At 44.3% G+C, this 15568-nt stretch overlaps 3 protein-coding genes across 4 annotated transcripts; 1 reads left to right on the top strand and 2 right to left on the bottom strand.

Annotated features, from left to right (window-relative positions):
• Nucleotides 1-4565: 4565 nt before the first annotated feature.
• LOC121855867 (transcription factor Adf-1-like) lies at nt 4566-8027 on the bottom strand. Its single transcript, XM_042351032.1, has 3 exons — nt 7533-8027; nt 5631-5805; nt 4566-5175 (listed from the first exon to the last, which is right to left on the bottom strand). Exons 1-3 carry the CDS (start codon nt 7675-7677, stop codon nt 4716-4718), a joined length of 780 nt encoding a protein of 259 aa, XP_042206966.1. The 5' UTR covers nt 7678-8027; the 3' UTR covers nt 4566-4715.
• A 543-nt stretch (nt 8028-8570) lies between these two features.
• On the top strand, nt 8571-11033 carry LOC121855865. 2 transcript variants are annotated; one of them, XR_006086858.1, is made up of 4 exons: nt 8571-9149; nt 9491-9684; nt 10127-10259; nt 10690-11033. XR_006086858.1 is itself a non-coding variant. In XM_042351031.1 (3 exons), exons 1-3 carry the CDS (start codon nt 9517-9519, stop codon nt 10947-10949), a joined length of 561 nt encoding a protein of 186 aa, XP_042206965.1. In that variant the 5' UTR covers nt 9217-9516; the 3' UTR covers nt 10950-11033. The 2 variants fall into 2 exon arrangements, 1 of the variants encoding a protein (XP_042206965.1); XM_042351031.1 differs by lacking the exon at nt 8571-9149 and having other exon boundaries at nt 9217-9684.
• A 2105-nt stretch (nt 11034-13138) lies between these two features.
• Nucleotides 13139-14128, bottom strand: LOC121855864 (basic salivary proline-rich protein 2-like). The gene is made up of 2 exons (XM_042351030.1): nt 13988-14128; nt 13139-13684 (listed from the first exon to the last, which is right to left on the bottom strand). Exons 1-2 carry the CDS (start codon nt 14126-14128, stop codon nt 13139-13141), a joined length of 687 nt encoding a protein of 228 aa, XP_042206964.1.
• Nucleotides 14129-15568: the final 1440 nt, after the last annotated feature.

Here is a 15568-nt window from a genome sequence, read left to right as displayed (position 1 = left end):
GTATTTTGGCCAAAAATCCTTTAAGTATTTTGGCCAAAATCCTTTAAGCAAAGACTTACAGTACATTTTTGGTGGTTTGGCCAAAAATTAGATTTTGCTGAAAATCACAGTATGGGTACTCTTGAGCTTGCTGCTTTTGAATATGGGTTACGTTTCGATTGCAGAGTAATTAGTGGCCAAAATGACCCTTGAAAGTTTTTTGACTTTTTTCAATGCTAATTCCTCATCAACTTTGGGTTTCCAGGGTGTGATTTAGGGTTTGTGTGTTATTCTGAAAGCACCTAATTAGTTAAACCCCTTAAATTTCAATTCTGAGAAAAAAGTATATTTGGTCAAAAATTTTGTAAGGTGTAAGTCTTGATAGAAGCACTTGGCTTACACACACACAAACACACACACTCACACACAAATATAGTACAAACAGGCATATATTGTCCGAGAGAGACTATGTACAGTATGTATGTATGAAAGAGAAAGTCATGGTCAAAATTGCCTTACTGGAACAAAAGTTATAGTGAGTAGTCCGTCTATCTGTCTGTCTGTCTGTCTCTTTGAATACATAAAATGGAGACGCTTCAGTGTATTCCGATGCATGGTGACAACCAAATGAAGGAGGATAACAGGACCATCTCTAGCCCCCACAACCTCTAATATCTAAATTCTAGACTCCCCATTACAATATCTATTTATTTTATTTATTTATTTTATTTATTTATCTATTTAATATATTTTAACTATTTACAATATCTATTTTATTTAGATATCTATTTTACAATATCTATTTATTTTATTTTATTTTATTTATTTTATTTTATTTTATTTTATTTATTTTATTTATTTTATTTTATTTTATTTATTTTATTTTATTTTATTTTACAATTTATATTATTTCTGACAGTTGACCAGACCCACTGACCCCCACACCCCCACCCCCACACCCCCCAACCCCTCTGTCTTACCCCAGTATCTGACCCCAATATCTGACCCCAGCCATCTCACCCCCTGACCTCTGACCCCACAATATCTGTTACAATATCTATTATATCTAACCCACAATATCTGACCCCTGACATCTATTTACCCTGACATCATATCTAACCACTCCTTACAATATCTGACCCCCAACCCCACCCCCCAACCCCCCACAACCTCCCCCAACCCCCACAACCTCCCCAACCCCACAACCTCCCCACCCCCCACAACCTCCCCAACCCCCACAACCTCCCAACCCCCCAACCCCCACCCCTCCCAACCCCCCACACCTCCCCAACAGCACAACCCCCACAACCTCCCCAGCCCCCCAACCTCCCCAACCCCCCACCACCTCCCCAACCCCCACAACCTCCCCAACCCCCCCACCACCTCCCCACCCCACCACCTCCCCAACCCCCACCACCTCCTCCCCAGCCCCACCACCTCCCCAGCCCCCCCCCAACCCTCCCACAACACACACGGATTACCCAAAGCGAATGTATTGGAATCGTTATAAACCAGAGCTGTCAACCGGGATAATGATGAGAGAGGAGAGGGCACAGAAAGGAGAGGAGGATAAAGAGGAAGGGAGAAGGGGGGGGTGGGGGAGGAGGGTACAGAGAAAGGGAGAGGAGGATAAAGAGGAAGGGAGAAGGAAAAAAGAATACAGATCGAGAGGAACTTTAGGTTAAGTTAGGTGGGAATTGGGATTTTTAAGAAGACGACCACACACACACACACACACACACACACACACACACACACAAAGTGGGTTTTATTTCACTACATCCGAACACTTAAGCATCCGAACACTTAAGAATCTGAACACTTAAGCATCCGAACACTTAAGCATCCGAACACTTAAGCATCCGAACACTTAAGCATCCGAACACTTTACCATAACGACATTTCCGAACAGGATACAGACGTGTATTGTGACGTAAGATACCAACGTTTATATTATTACCTCTGGATAAAGGCACACACACACACACACCCCCCCACACACACACACACACACACACCCCCACACACACACACACACCCCCCCACACACCCACACACACACATACATTTCCCTACGCATAATCCACACTTCCCCCCGACCCGGAACTACACTCGACCCGTAAACTAATTCCGGGTTAGAAATGATTTTTTTTGTTTTATACCGGAACCATTCTTAGTGTTTTAAGAGGCCAAGTAATATTTTTTTTTTCTTTGGTTTATTTGTTTTATTTATGAATCGTTCTTTTTTTTATCATATTGGCCACTTATCAGCTTACTAGTCTCTCCAGTGTTAGTACAGGTGGAAACTGGAGTCCGGGAAACCTGTGATGTTTGGTAGTGAGGGTCACACTGTATAACACCCTTCTCATGTGTGTCTGGGCCGAGGCTCGAACACTTGACATATTGGTGAGAGATATTCCGCCAGGCTTATTTCATCTTGAGTTTTACTAACCTAACGCTAAAGTACCCTAATGTAACCTAGCCTAACCTAACCTAAACTGACAATGATTTTTACAATTTGATGAGGTTCTTTTTACTTCAGTTACTCCCAACAATGGCGGAGAATAACGTTTTCCATGATGTGTTTTATATCAGAGCAAGGCGTATATACTCACTAAAGCTTCGGCGATGGGTCTCTCTCTCTCTCTCTCTGTTCCAAGCAAGGTCTGTAGTCAGATAGTTTCGTTTATAATAACAAGGGAGAAAGGCGTGGATGGTAGAGAGAGAGAGAGAGAGAGAGAGAGAGAGAGAGAGAGAGACTTCCACCACCTCCCTACACTGATTATCCCCCTCCCCATCAACTCTGCAGGTGCCTCCCTCTATACGGTCTGGCAAACGGCTCCTAATTGGTCGAGAACAAGGTCCAGGTGCAAGGGAATGTTATGAGTGAGACGCGCCGCTGTGATTGGTGGGGTGGTCTCAACGTCCCAGGTGTCACATTGTACTGGCGATCATTGTGGGTCGAGGTTACGCAAGTGCTACCCTGATGAATCCTCCCGTGTGTGTGTGTGTGTCCCCCAGTTGTGCTATTTATCTTTTGTTACGGCTGCTGAGTGAGGGACGACTGGCGTATATTCATAGTGATGGAAGCCTTGTGTACATCATTAGAGGGGGAGGACGAAAGGAGGCACAGAGGTCTTAATAGCCTCTGGGAGTCTTGGGGCACTGAGTTGCGTCATAATGGAGTCCAAATGAGATGTGCTTAGGTTAGGTTAGGTTAGGTTAGGTTAGGTTCTTTATTAATTTCATCGAGAAAAAAGTCAGTAATGGTAACAGAGAGCTATAGCTCTATCTGAAACACGACTCTATTTTCTATCTCAGTACACGGTGCAGAGACATGGGCGGTGATAATAGTATATAGGAGAGGAACAGACGAGTAAAACTGGCCTTCAGAACACCACTGGACAATACTACAGAGAACAATAGAGAGTTGTGTATGTGTGTGTGTCCGTGTGTGTGTGTGTGTGTGCGTGTGTGTCTGAGAGAGAGAAAATCGAGTTCCTCTTTAACAAACAACCATCACAAAAAATAGTGTCATTAGTTGCTTCACACCGACTGTTGACTGGTACAATACATCTTCACGTACACTCAGGACACCTCATATACCTCTCAACAAAACGCAACAGACAAATGACCGACCTCCTGACCTGGTAGTAAGGTAACGAGCGGTGAGGAGAATAATTAAGAGAAAGTGTTGAACTAGTTCTCTCCTCTGTACAGTGATGGGTCTATACTTGTTAGTTAAAAGAGTAAACAAAGTCACGGTAATGTGCTTACCTCGCCCCGCTGTAGCTCCGGGTACTGTACTGGACAATGAAGGTCTTAACCAAGAACAGCTCGCTGACAATTGGTGGAAATCATAAATTGAATTAAAAGGAGAAAATAGAGAACTGAAGTGGGCACAGTGCATGAGCTTACAAATTAAATTAATTATTTTCGATTCATGAATAATTATTAATATAATTTAATTGCATAAATAAGGCTTCATGACCTTGAAGATTATGTACGCAATAAGTTATCAATTAAATTAAATTTAACCAAGTTGATGCTGAAACGTTTTATTATGCTTTATTTTAATTCATAGAAAACGTGAAAAATATATTGTACGGGTAACAACAGTAATGTTTCTCCGACCAATTTCATAGATATAATGGTGAATATCTATTGTGTAAAATAATTGAATTAGTTAAATTTTGATCGTAATGTTTATATAACATCTTATTAATGCATATAATAGCAAAAAGGAAGTAAATTTCTCCAAGGAGACCCTCAAGAAACCCTGAGACAACTGATGTGAACTGAGCTACAGTTGATACTCAGAGTAACACATGGATGGTTTCTCGCTTATATAGTTCCTATGCCAACTAGGTCATATATGTAATAAAACAACAGTCATCTAGAGTATAATAATATATAACGCTCAGTAATGAGGCACAGTACAGGTCGTGCGTGTCTCACACAGCTGTGTCATGTTTCAAGCCCTGGCTCTGGACACTTCGTATCTCTATCAGTCCAGAGCAGACATTAAGACTGTGTGTAGCTGTTACTAAGAGACGTCAGCAATAAAACACTCAGATAGTTTAATTTTTAATATTAACATAATAAAGATTATTGTACAATAAAAAAAAATAACTTCTCATTACAAAAGAAGAAAATTCATCTAATTCCAGTTTCTGTAACTCAAAGAGTTGGATTCAGTGTTTAAATCGATTACATGACACTTGCCAAGATGTGTTTCATAACTCCACCTTGACCTGAGGAAACTCTAGGTTATGTAAGACTCTCTGGATCTGTAACTTAGCTAGGCTCCTCTTGCCAGGCTCTAGACGCCTCAACACGGGCACCAAACTCAGGCAGAACAACCTCTCTCCATTCTCTTCATCGTCTACCCTTGGTCCCTGACGAGTCGTTAACACTTTTTGTAGTTCCTGTTCTGTTTGAGTTAACTTCAGGAAGTCTGCCTCGAAGGATTGTGTCCTCATTCTCTTGGGATTTGGTGGAGTGGGGCAGCGAGAGGGCGTAGTGGCGTGGATGTTGTTGGTGGTGTGAAGGTTATTGTTGTTGTTGTTGGTGGTGGTGGTGGTGGTAGTGGTGGTGGGGTTGTGTTTCACCTCGATGTCTTCCTCGTCAGATGGTTCCCCGTCTTCCTCGTCTTCTGTTCCTCCCGCGTCTGAGTATGTGTCGCGACGGCCCGCTCTGTACGAGATTATAAATAATATAGTACGCTAATATAATGTATAATGCTCAACACAATACTTGTATACTTCAGTGTGGTAAAATGGTCACGAACAAGGAAGAGTTATCGTATACAATTTATCACTAATGTTGATAGTTTGATAGTTCTTATTACATCATTTGTCTAAGTTTTCACCTGTACCTGGGAAGGAGTGTGTTGTCGTGTCTTGTAGGGTTTGAACTTGTATGCAGGGTTGGGGGGGGGGTAGGGTTAGTTTATTAAATGAGGTTAAGTGTAGGTGTGTGTGTTGGGGAGGGGGGTGCTGTGTAAGGATGATAGTTTCAATGTATCGAGATAAATTGGACCTGTAGAAACTTGACATATTAAAGGTAACAGGTTCATCCAGGTCGTTGGAATGTGTTGTAACTGAGGACAAAACAAGACCCCCCTTAGACTCAGGTAAAGGAATCCTCACCTGTAAGGCCTGTGCTTGACGTGTGAGGTGAGGAACATGAGCTGCGACATGAGAGGCCAGCTGCCTTGGTACACCTGGAGAGCGCTGGACCCCGCCCGCTTTGGGTTGACGTTTTTCCTCATCTCTCTCACGAACTTGTCCCTCAGTACCCGCCAGCGAGCCTGACACTCCCGCGCTGTAGAGAAGCAAACCAGAGTAAACCTTTATGTATAATGTGTGACGTATACAAACAACATTAGTAGGGTCAAGTTTATAATATGTAGGTATGTAAATAATGTGATATGTACACAGGGGATATTTCACTCGAGTCCCTTTAATGGGTAGAATATAATGAGTACTTATATATGATGATGGTGGTCGAGAGGCAGTGTGTTACTCGCTGCGGTAATTGTCGTACACTAACCGTAACTTAGAGCTTCATTGAATAAGACACGCGATAGCTATACAGGATATAACTATCATGTAGACTCACCCTAAGATATCACTTAACAGTATGATCCGTCCAAACAGCGGCATCTGACAACAACAGGAGCTAAGGATATATTAATACTGTAAACTACTGAGCCATTTTCTCGCGACCTAACTTTTTTGGTACATTCGCTAATATTATTGCAGGTAAAAGGTTTCATGACGGGTAACAATAATAAAGCGGCTGAATCTCAGTCTTGTGCTTGAAAGCGAAAGAAGAAGCGTACAGGAAGGCCAGCCAGGCGGAGATGATGCCACACAAGCTACTGTTAACACTTCTCCAGTAGGTGTACGATATTCTAGGCGTTTGTTGATGTAAAATAACTAAGTCAACGCGCATATAAATTAGCAAATTAGCCAAGTTGAACGGGAGTTTTTAATGTTTCATAAGTTTATTCCTGATTAATAAATAATACAAAAGACCCCGACAGACGTTAATAGCGACTTAATATATAATAATTCCTAAAGATGGGTATCAAGGGAGTGTTTCTTGACCTTGGTAATTCGCGTGTTGGTCAGTGGCAATAAGGGATGGCCGCAGGAGAGTAGTGGGGGCAGTGGTAGTGTATCCTCGGCAATAGTCCTCTTTGTTCCTACACACGATGCTGAGGTGTTTCTCATAATGTGTTGAGGGTAGAGAAGGGTGGGTGTAGGAGAGGGAAGGATAAAATTAACAACTAGACGCAAATAAGGATGGGGGAAGTGTGAGAACAGAGAGAGGGAGGGAAGAGATGGGGAGGGAGGTAGGGGAAGAACGAGATGGGAAAGGGAGGGAGGGAGGGAGGGAGGGGAAGATACACACGGAGGGGGGGGGACGGGAGAAGAGGAAGGGGGGAGGGAGATGGAAAGATAAAATTGGGAGAGAAAACAATTGAGAAATGTTTGACCTGCATTTTCTTTTATCAGTTTTCTTTATATCCAACTAAAGGCTGACATATTTCTACCTTTTTTCTTGATTGGCGTGTGTGTGTGTGTGTGTGTGTGTGTTTGTGTTTGTGTTAATAACCTGAACCCAAGCTAGAAACACTACCAACACAACACTAGTTAATAACACCACCATAACACCAACATCGCCACCCCCATCACCACCAGTACTAACAACATCATCACCACCAGCAACATCATTATCAGTAATAACATCATCGCCACCACCACCACCACTAACACGCTCTCCGCCAACTCGCCCGAGATCGCAACAAGCGGGCCAGCCAGCCTTTATTGACGTCCGTATTAAACCTGGAAAGTCGAACCCTATTCGACCTCTCCAAGGACTTTACAAAAATCCTACTAACATATTCTACAAGTATTCCAATATTACTGATTGGCATAAAGGCACACACACACACGTACAATAATGTGGTCCTGGGTGAAATCCTTGAGGATGACGGAGCTTTCGAGTAAGAAATAAAAATAAAATTGTGAGCGAGGACTCACCGTGGAGGCCGAGGCTGTCTGCCACCGACTGCCACATGCTCTCTTTTTTCCGCAGGTCTCTGTAGTCGTAGCTGCTCTGGTCATACAGTCCCGGGTACTGCTGCACCTCTATGATCAATTTCTCGTCTTGGTCCAGTTGATTCATGATTTAAATCAACTCACAGAACTGAAAATGTATTAATAAAAGTACTGTTTCCTTCCACCTCTCGAGAGTAGGATACTCAGTCGGCCACACTGCGTCTGCCCTGCGTGGGTTTGCCAGCGCCGTACGACAACTGCGGCTCCCGCCGTCTGTCGACGACCACGCCGAGAACGTATGAGTAAATTGTGCATCATAGTCTCACTTAACCTGTCAGGCAGATGACTGACTTGATATAACATAAACCCAGTGAAAGTTGGGCCCAATGACCATAGTTCTCGGCGATGCTGAAGAGATGATACGTATATACAGTATATCCAAAGGGTAATCAATGATCAACCATTGAATGTGAACGGTCTTACCCCACGCAGACTCGAGCTCTCTCTCCCACTCTCTCCTCGTCTCTGTTTATCATGCTCTCTCTCTCTTTCTCTCTCTGATTTAGTTTGTACTTCTCTCTGGAGATCAATATAAAAACCCGTAACTCAAAGACCGCGCCTGTACGTTGTACTGTTGGATCCAATCGTGTTTATATCCAGTTGTGGAATCAAATTGTTTATATCCAGTTATCAGAAAACCAAACTTTAATTATTATAAAGTATAGAAATAACCTTATATAAACTCCAGTAGTATCGTTCACTGTATACTGGAGAACCGTGGCCGTGTCTTGTGTCAGTCTCAACGAAATACTGTACAATAATACCCCCTACCTGCCCTTACGTCACCTGACCTCTCCTATCATACGAAACAATCACTACTTCACTTGACCTAACGTTACCTATCCTTATCCAACTAAGCTTACCTAAACTGAACTAACCTTACCTAGACATACTTACTGTGTGTCAGCGTCCGTCGCCCACCCCCCCCACCCCTACGAACGCTGACAAACTTCACAATACACAGTACACTCGTCTCTCTCCCCTTGACAATAAGAAACCTATTTCTTTCTTTATTCCTTCACTATATTAATATGAATTTACTATTTTTCATTCACTTCACAATGTCACATTAGATATTGAATTAGATTTTCAGTATTAGTAAAACTTGTAGGCTCTTATACTACCACGGCAGCGTCTTCTTGGATATTAAGCACGGCAGTTGTCACTTGGTCACCAAAACAATTGATAGGGTTTTGTTGACATTTTCTGCGTCCTTACAGCGTAATCGGGGTCACAAGTGCTGCAAGGACTGACCCCCAACCACAATTTGTTTGTTGATTTGGTTAGTTCATTGTGACTCATAATTAATTTCGTCACAAATTTTAATATGTGGAACTGTTGAACCATTCACAGCCTCTAGTCATCCCAGCACCTTGTGACACATAAATATTATGTTTTTTGTTTTCTTGAAATTCTTTTGCAGATTCCACAATAGAGGCAACTTTCCGAGGCATAAGTCATCCTGGGACCTGTCTCTTCCGAACCCTGAACATTAATTATTCCTGACCAAAGAACACTTATTGTGCTTCAATAACTAAGGTGTTAATGCGTGTAACAAAGCTAATGCATACTCTAGTTTATCAACAATTAAAATCAGCTGATGATAAACAATACAATACATCCTGAGGGGTTGATAACATAATCCATCAGGTTAAACAATTATGCATGAAAATTGTGTACAGTAGTACAGTATATACAGTACGCTGTTCTATATTCACACTGTCCTTAACTTCAATCCTAGCAGCAAATGAAACCTATATTGATTTTCACCTACATGTTATGTACAGTACAGTATACTGTACTGTATATGTATGTAATGTGTCAGACATTTTTCACTTACATGTTAAGAATCTAATACCTCTACTTCACCATCACGGCAGGTTGTTACATCTCTGACAAGGAGCTGATGCACAGCCAGTGGAGGAAGGTGTTCTATGTCCGAGTTACTCGTGATTACAAGGGGCTCACTGTTAACGTAACCCACAACACTCAAGTCATCACCCTGCCACCTGGTTGCCTTTCTCCCGACACCTGGCATGCTGTCTCCATCTCGAAGAAGAAAAAGTCAATGGAGGTAACGTTACCCTGTTAACAATGTTAACATGTTTGTGATATGAAGATCATAGCTATGATTTTTTTTCTCTGATATCTATTATGATCATTACAATATAATTTCGCTTAAAACAAATCTATGAAAATTTTTGATCATTTGACCATTTAACTGTTGGATAAGGTTATGACTTCATATACATGTTATTGCCTTTACGCAAAAATGCCAGGCACCTAACATAGTAATTGGTAATACAGTATAAAGTAAAATGACATAACTTAACCTAATCTAATATAATTATGATATAACATAATCTAATAACCTAACTGTGGCTTGGCATAAATGCAAATATGCAAAAAGTTCAGCTTACCATACCACACTCCAGCCTGCATCCACACACACCCAACCACACTTCATCCCACACACACACACCCTTCCCCCTACTATAAGATGATGTATATGGCAGGTGCACATTGATGGTGAGCTATTAATGAGGGAACCAACACAGGTGTACTTACCGAATATCAGTAGTATGGTGATCAGGGTGGAGGAAGGTGGACTGCTGTCGTGGTGCAAACAAGCGTCTCACCTCCCCACAGGTATGTCACTAGTTATTGTTGTAGTCATAATATTTTATGTTTGTTTAGAAGTATAGTATTAAGGTGACTTAAAACTTATATATGGGCCCAGCATAAATGACGTTTTAAGTATTCTAAATGTTTTTAATTATTTCAAAAGTCATTAAGTATAGTAACACTAATTACCAGATCCTTAACCAACATATAAAGGAGTTCCTTTGTATGAAGTTTGAACAAATCCAAAGTTTACCACATGAGCTGAAAAGTAAGTTCAGTTGTTTTATGAGCAGGAGGCACCATTTTTCTAGAAACTAAAAGGTAACATGATTAAATGGAAAAGCAAGTCTTTATTCACGTTTAAATGTTCTGTATATAAAGGTGGTTTAAAACTTACGGGTATAGTGTAATTAATATTTACTGTGCATGTTATAAATGTGTTTAAATATTTCAGAGGTCTTCACTACTTCCGGCGGACTCGGGTATCTATGGCACCACAGGAACCGGCACCGTGCCTCCATACCGAAACCAAGATACTCTCCCCTCACCAAACTTTACTCTGAGCCTACCCCACCTCCTCTTCCTCCTCCATTTCACCCACCACAAATCATCCTGAGGCCACCCTCTTCACCACCAGCAGTACACCCAGAACCTCACAAACTCCTCAAACCACCTACCCCACAACCAATTATCCAGCCACCATGCGGACTGTGAAGAGCTGCAGAAGAATCTCTGTGAGCTCCAAGAATGGTCGATAAAATATCATGAAGTGTAAGAGGATGCACCTTGGGCATACCAACGGTAAGGAGGAGTATCATATGTCCCAACGGGATGAAGAAACTGCACTATTTGAGACTGAATGTGAAAAGGACCTAGGTGTGTATGTTGACAATGAGTTGAAGTTCTCGGGCCATTGCGAGAAGAAGGTAAATCAGGCAAATAAATTATTGGGTCTTATAAGAAGGTCGTTCAGATATCTAGACGGTCTGTCCCTCGTAACGATCTTCAAGAGTGAAGTGCCTGAACTTGCCTCGCTTATACTACAGACGGGCAAGGGGCACTACTCAGTCGAGTGTCCTTACTTGGAGCTGGCGGACGCTCACCCCACAAGGGGTCACAGCTCAAGATTGAAGAAGCCGCAGGTCCAGAAAACTGTGAGGTGGAAAGTTTTTCGGAGTGAGAGTTGTGAACTCTTGGAACAATCTGCCAGAAAGTGTTGTGACGGCACCGAGTGTGAGCTCTTTCAAGGCCAGACTTGACCAACACTGCAGCAGGTTTAGGTACATTCAGGATAAAAGTAAGTAAAAGTGTAGGATCAGAGGAAGTGTGTGTGTGTTTGGTAATGTTGGGATGGTTGTGAAGGCGACAACATTTTGTCCTTGTTTTTTTTTTAAATGTTTCATGTGAGTGATATTGCTTAGGGTTGCCTCTTATTGATTTAAAAGTGTTTAGTTAATTTTGCGTTGGAGTGCACGTAATTCATGATAAGCTAAATACTGGTAACTAAGATAAATAACTTCGCCTATACTGTATTATGATTACTAAAAATTACACAATACTGTAGACCTATTTCATAAAGGAACTCGGCCAACAGCTCACATTCTGTGGTCCTTTTATTAAGTTAATCATTGTATTGATATATACTTACGAAAGCACTGTCACTTATGAAAGCCTTAAATGTTATATAGTATTTACAGTGCGACGCAAATATACTGTATTGTATACAGTACAGTAGTTTGATTCATATTTTTCTATTATATTTGATAACTTTCATCTCTGATGTCCTTTGTTTTGGAAGAAATATTAGTTTCTGTTGAAATCCATTATTATTATTTATGAAATTATCTTATTACTATTATGTTAATTCAGAATGTAAGAGTAATAGAGTCCTGTAACTAAGATTATGTCATACTTTTAATGTTGAGTAGTCCAATGTGAAAAACTTTGTCTCCATAGACAAGGACAAGTTAGTGAGACTGCCCGGTACTGTACACGACCACAGTGTAGGTCGTGTTTGGCCATAACCCTTGATAGTGAGGATCATTAGTTCTTCTCTGTGTTAATTGTCACCTTATGAAGTTAAAATATCTTTAAGTGTTTCTGAAAGCTTTATGCCATACACAACAACTTTTACCATAGTCGAATAAAATTAATATACTGTATATGTTTCCAGTGTTTCAACTATTTCCTGCAGTTTTTATGTGGCTAAAAACCTGATATATCTCTGTTTCAAACATTCATTATGTAAAATTAAAACTTAAACAACTACATCAAAAACTATGATAAAATAATAAAGAACTCGAAAAGGTTTATTTTGAAGCAATAGAAGTTCACGTTATGGCTCTGTAAACATAAGAGCAGTAGTCAATTTCTTCCTCCATGGTTATATCAGAGACCTGGATGGTGTGACTGAGACATAGATGGGTGTGACTGAGGGATGGGTGGTGTGACTGAGGGATGGGTGGTGTGACTGAGGCATGGGTGGTGTGACTGAGACATAGATGGTGTGACTGAGCGTTCCACAGACCCTAGGAGGGCCCCTGGGGGGTTCCACCCTCCTGGCAGGGCCTCTAGGGGCACAACCGCCCCTGAGAGAGACTCTAGGGGTGCCACCCCAATCGAGAGGATTCCTGGGGGCTGTTGTTTTTGCACTATTTAGAACAATGGGAGATATGACCTCAAATAAATCAACCGCCCATCGCATTTCCAGTGTTATCACATCATGAACAATGTAAAGGAGAATAAATATCCAACAGGAAAACATAAGTTAGGGTGTTGTGCTGACTGGAGGCTCTGTTCTCCTATTGGCTGTAATTTGGTGGATTTATATTTTAGTCCACCAATCACAGTTAAGTAAGGGATTGCTGGACGTATGCAATATATGCGACCTAACGATCAAGCCCCTAGCGGCGAAGTCGCCCCTGGCAGGGCCCTTGGGGGTCTCCGCCACACCAAGGTGGGCCCCTGAGGGCCCCACCGCCTCTGGGAGGGCCCCTGTGGCCGCCACCTTCCTTCAGAGAGCCCCAGGAGGCCTGACCACGCTTGGCACGGCCCCTGGGGGTGCATCCATCCCTGGGGGGGTCTCTAGGAGCGTCGTTGTTCCTGAGAGAGTCGCAGGGGGCTCCACCGTCCATGAGAGAGACCCTGGTATATCCGCTGTCCCTGGGAGAGGCCTGGTAGCGCCAGGGCCCCTGGCAGGATCCAATGGGGGCGCCATTGACGCTTGCACGCACCCTAGGAGCGCCACCGTCTTTGGGAGGGCCTCTTGGAGTGCGGTTGTCTTTGGGAGAGCCCCTGAGGGTGCCAGCGCCCCTGGCAGGGTTCCTGGTGGCGCCATCGGTCCTGACACGGCCCCTGAGATTGCCGGCATATCTGGGAGGGCCCCTGACAGCTTTGCTGTCTCTATCAGAACCCCTGGGAGCGTCACCGTTCTTAGAGGGCCGCCACCACTAGTACAGGACCCCACTAGTACAGTTGTTTTTGCACGATCTAAAACTCTGATAGATATGACGTTAAATAAATACAACGCCCATCACATTTCCAGTATCATAACAGACCTCAACAATGAAAAGGAGAATAAATATCAAACAGGAAAACATAAGTTGGGGTGTTGTGCTGACTGGAGGCTCTGTTTTCCTATTGGCTGTAATTTGGTGGGTTTATATTTTAGTCCACCAATCACAGTTAAGTAAGGGGTTGATGGACGTCTCCGCTGTCCCTGGGAGAGGCCTAGTAGCGCCAGCGCCCCTGACATGGTTCCCTGGGGGCGCCACTGACCCTGGCACGCACCCTGGGAGCGCCAACGTCCTTGGGATGGTCTCTGGGAGTGCGGCTGTCCAAGAGAGATCCCCTGACGGTGCCAGCCCATCTGGCAGGGCTCCTGGGGGCGCCATCGGCCTAAGCATGGCCCCTAGAAGTGCCGGCGTCTTTGGGAGTTCCCCTGAGAGCATCGCTGTCCCTGGGAGAGCCCATGGGAGCGCCACCGTCCTTGGGAGTGTCTCTGAGAGTGCGGCTGTCCTAGGGAGATCTCCTGAGGGTGCCAGCGCCCCTGGCAATGCTCAGCACCATCGGTTCTGCGGCAGTGCCGCTGTCTGTGGGAGGGCCTGGGCGTTGCGTCGTGGGAGACCTGGGAGCGCCACCATCCTAGGGAAGAGGTCTCTGGAGTGGGGCTGTCCTGGAGAGCTGAGGTGCCAGCACTCAAGCAGGGCTCCTGGGCGCCATCGGTGGCAGCCCGGGTGCCTGTATCCCTGGGAGGCCTGACAGCTGCTGTTTCATGAGAACCCCTGGAGTCACCTCATGTGGGCCGCCCTAGGGAGATCCCCTGAGAGTGCCAGCACCCCTGGCAAGGCTCCAGGGGCACCATCGGTCCCGGCACAGCCCCCAGTGATGCCGCCTGTGGAGGGTCCCTGACAGCGTCGCTGTCCCTAGGAGAGCCACTGGAGCGCCACTGCTTTGGAGGGCCTCCACCACTACTACAGGAGCCCACTAGTACAGTTGTTTTTGCACGATCTAAAACTCTGATAGATATGACGTTAAATAAATACAACGCCCATCACATTTCCAGTATCATCACAGACCTCAACAATGAAAAGGAGAATAAATATCAAACAGGAAAACATAAGTTGGGTGTTGATGCTGACTGGAGGCTCTGTTCTCCCATTGGCTGTAATTTGGTGGGTTTATATTTTAGTCCACCAATCACAGAAGTAAGGGAGTTGCTGGACGTCTCAGCTGTCCCTGGAGAGGCCTATAGCGCCAGCGCCCTGGCATGGTCCCGTGGCAGCACTGACTGGCACGCACCCTGGGAGCGTCACTGTCCTTGGGAGGGCTCCCTGGGAGTGCTGCTGTCCAGGGAGATCCCGAGGGTGCCAGCGCCCCTGGCAGGCTCCAGGGGCACCATCGGTGCTGGCACGGCCCCTGGGAGTGCGGCTGTCCTAGGGAGATCCCCTGAGAGCGTTGCTGTCCGTGGGAGAGACCCTGGGAGCGCCACCATCCTAGGGAGGGTCTCTGGGAGTGGGGCTGTCCTAGGGAGAGCCCCTGAGGGTGCCAGCACCCCAAGCAGGGCTCCTGGGGCGCCATCGGTCCTGGCACGGCCCCTGAGATTGCCGGCGTCTCTGGCAGGGCCCCTGACAGCTTTGCTGTTTCTATGAGAGCCCCTGGGAGCGTCACCGATCTTCGAGGGCCGCCACCACTAGTACAGGACCCCACTAGTACAGTTGTTTTTGCACGATCTAAAACTCTGATAGATGTGACGTTAAATAAATACAACGCCCATCATCATATTTCTAGTATCATAACTGACCTCAACAATGAAAAGGCGAATAAATATCAAA

This window comes from Homarus americanus, unplaced genomic scaffold (assembly GCF_018991925.1).
Source record: "Homarus americanus isolate GMGI-L3 unplaced genomic scaffold, GMGI_Hamer_2.0 scaffold1723, whole genome shotgun sequence".
NCBI classification, from domain to species: Eukaryota; Metazoa; Arthropoda; class Malacostraca; order Decapoda; family Nephropidae; genus Homarus; species Homarus americanus.
The sequence above is the reverse complement of the archived record's forward strand: the minus strand, read 5'-3'. Positions and strand labels throughout refer to the sequence as shown.

What these genes read in the sequence shown, in the direction of transcription:
- LOC121855867 (XM_042351032.1), bottom strand. Translation starts at nt 7,677, where the DNA reads ATGAATCAACTGGACCAAGACGAGAAATTGATCATAGAGGTGCAGCAG. An exon ending in AGACAGCCTCGGCCTCCACG is followed by an intron (nt 5,806 to 7,532) that starts GTGAGTCCTCGC and finishes GCTTCTCTACAG; the next exon opens with CGCGGGAGTGTCAGGCTCGC. An exon ending in GTCAAGCACAGGCCTTACAG is followed by an intron (nt 5,176 to 5,630) that starts GTGAGGATTCCT and finishes AATCTCGTACAG; the next exon opens with AGCGGGCCGTCGCGACACAT.
- LOC121855865 (XM_042351031.1), top strand. Translation starts at nt 9,517, where the DNA reads ATGCACAGCCAGTGGAGGAAGGTGTTCTATGTCCGAGTTACTCGTGAT. An exon ending in AGAAGAAAAAGTCAATGGAG is followed by an intron (nt 9,685 to 10,126) that starts GTAACGTTACCC and finishes TGTATATGGCAG; the next exon opens with GTGCACATTGATGGTGAGCT. An exon ending in AGCGTCTCACCTCCCCACAG is followed by an intron (nt 10,260 to 10,689) that starts GTATGTCACTAG and finishes TAAATATTTCAG; the next exon opens with AGGTCTTCACTACTTCCGGC.
- LOC121855864 (XM_042351030.1), bottom strand. Translation starts at nt 14,128, where the DNA reads ATGGCGCCCCCAGGAGCCCTGCCAGATGGGCTGGCACCGTCAGGGGAT. An exon ending in TGGCGCCCCCAGGGAACCAT is followed by an intron (nt 13,685 to 13,987) that starts GTCAGGGGCGCT and finishes GTCCTGTACTAG; the next exon opens with TGGTGGCGGCCCTCTAAGAA.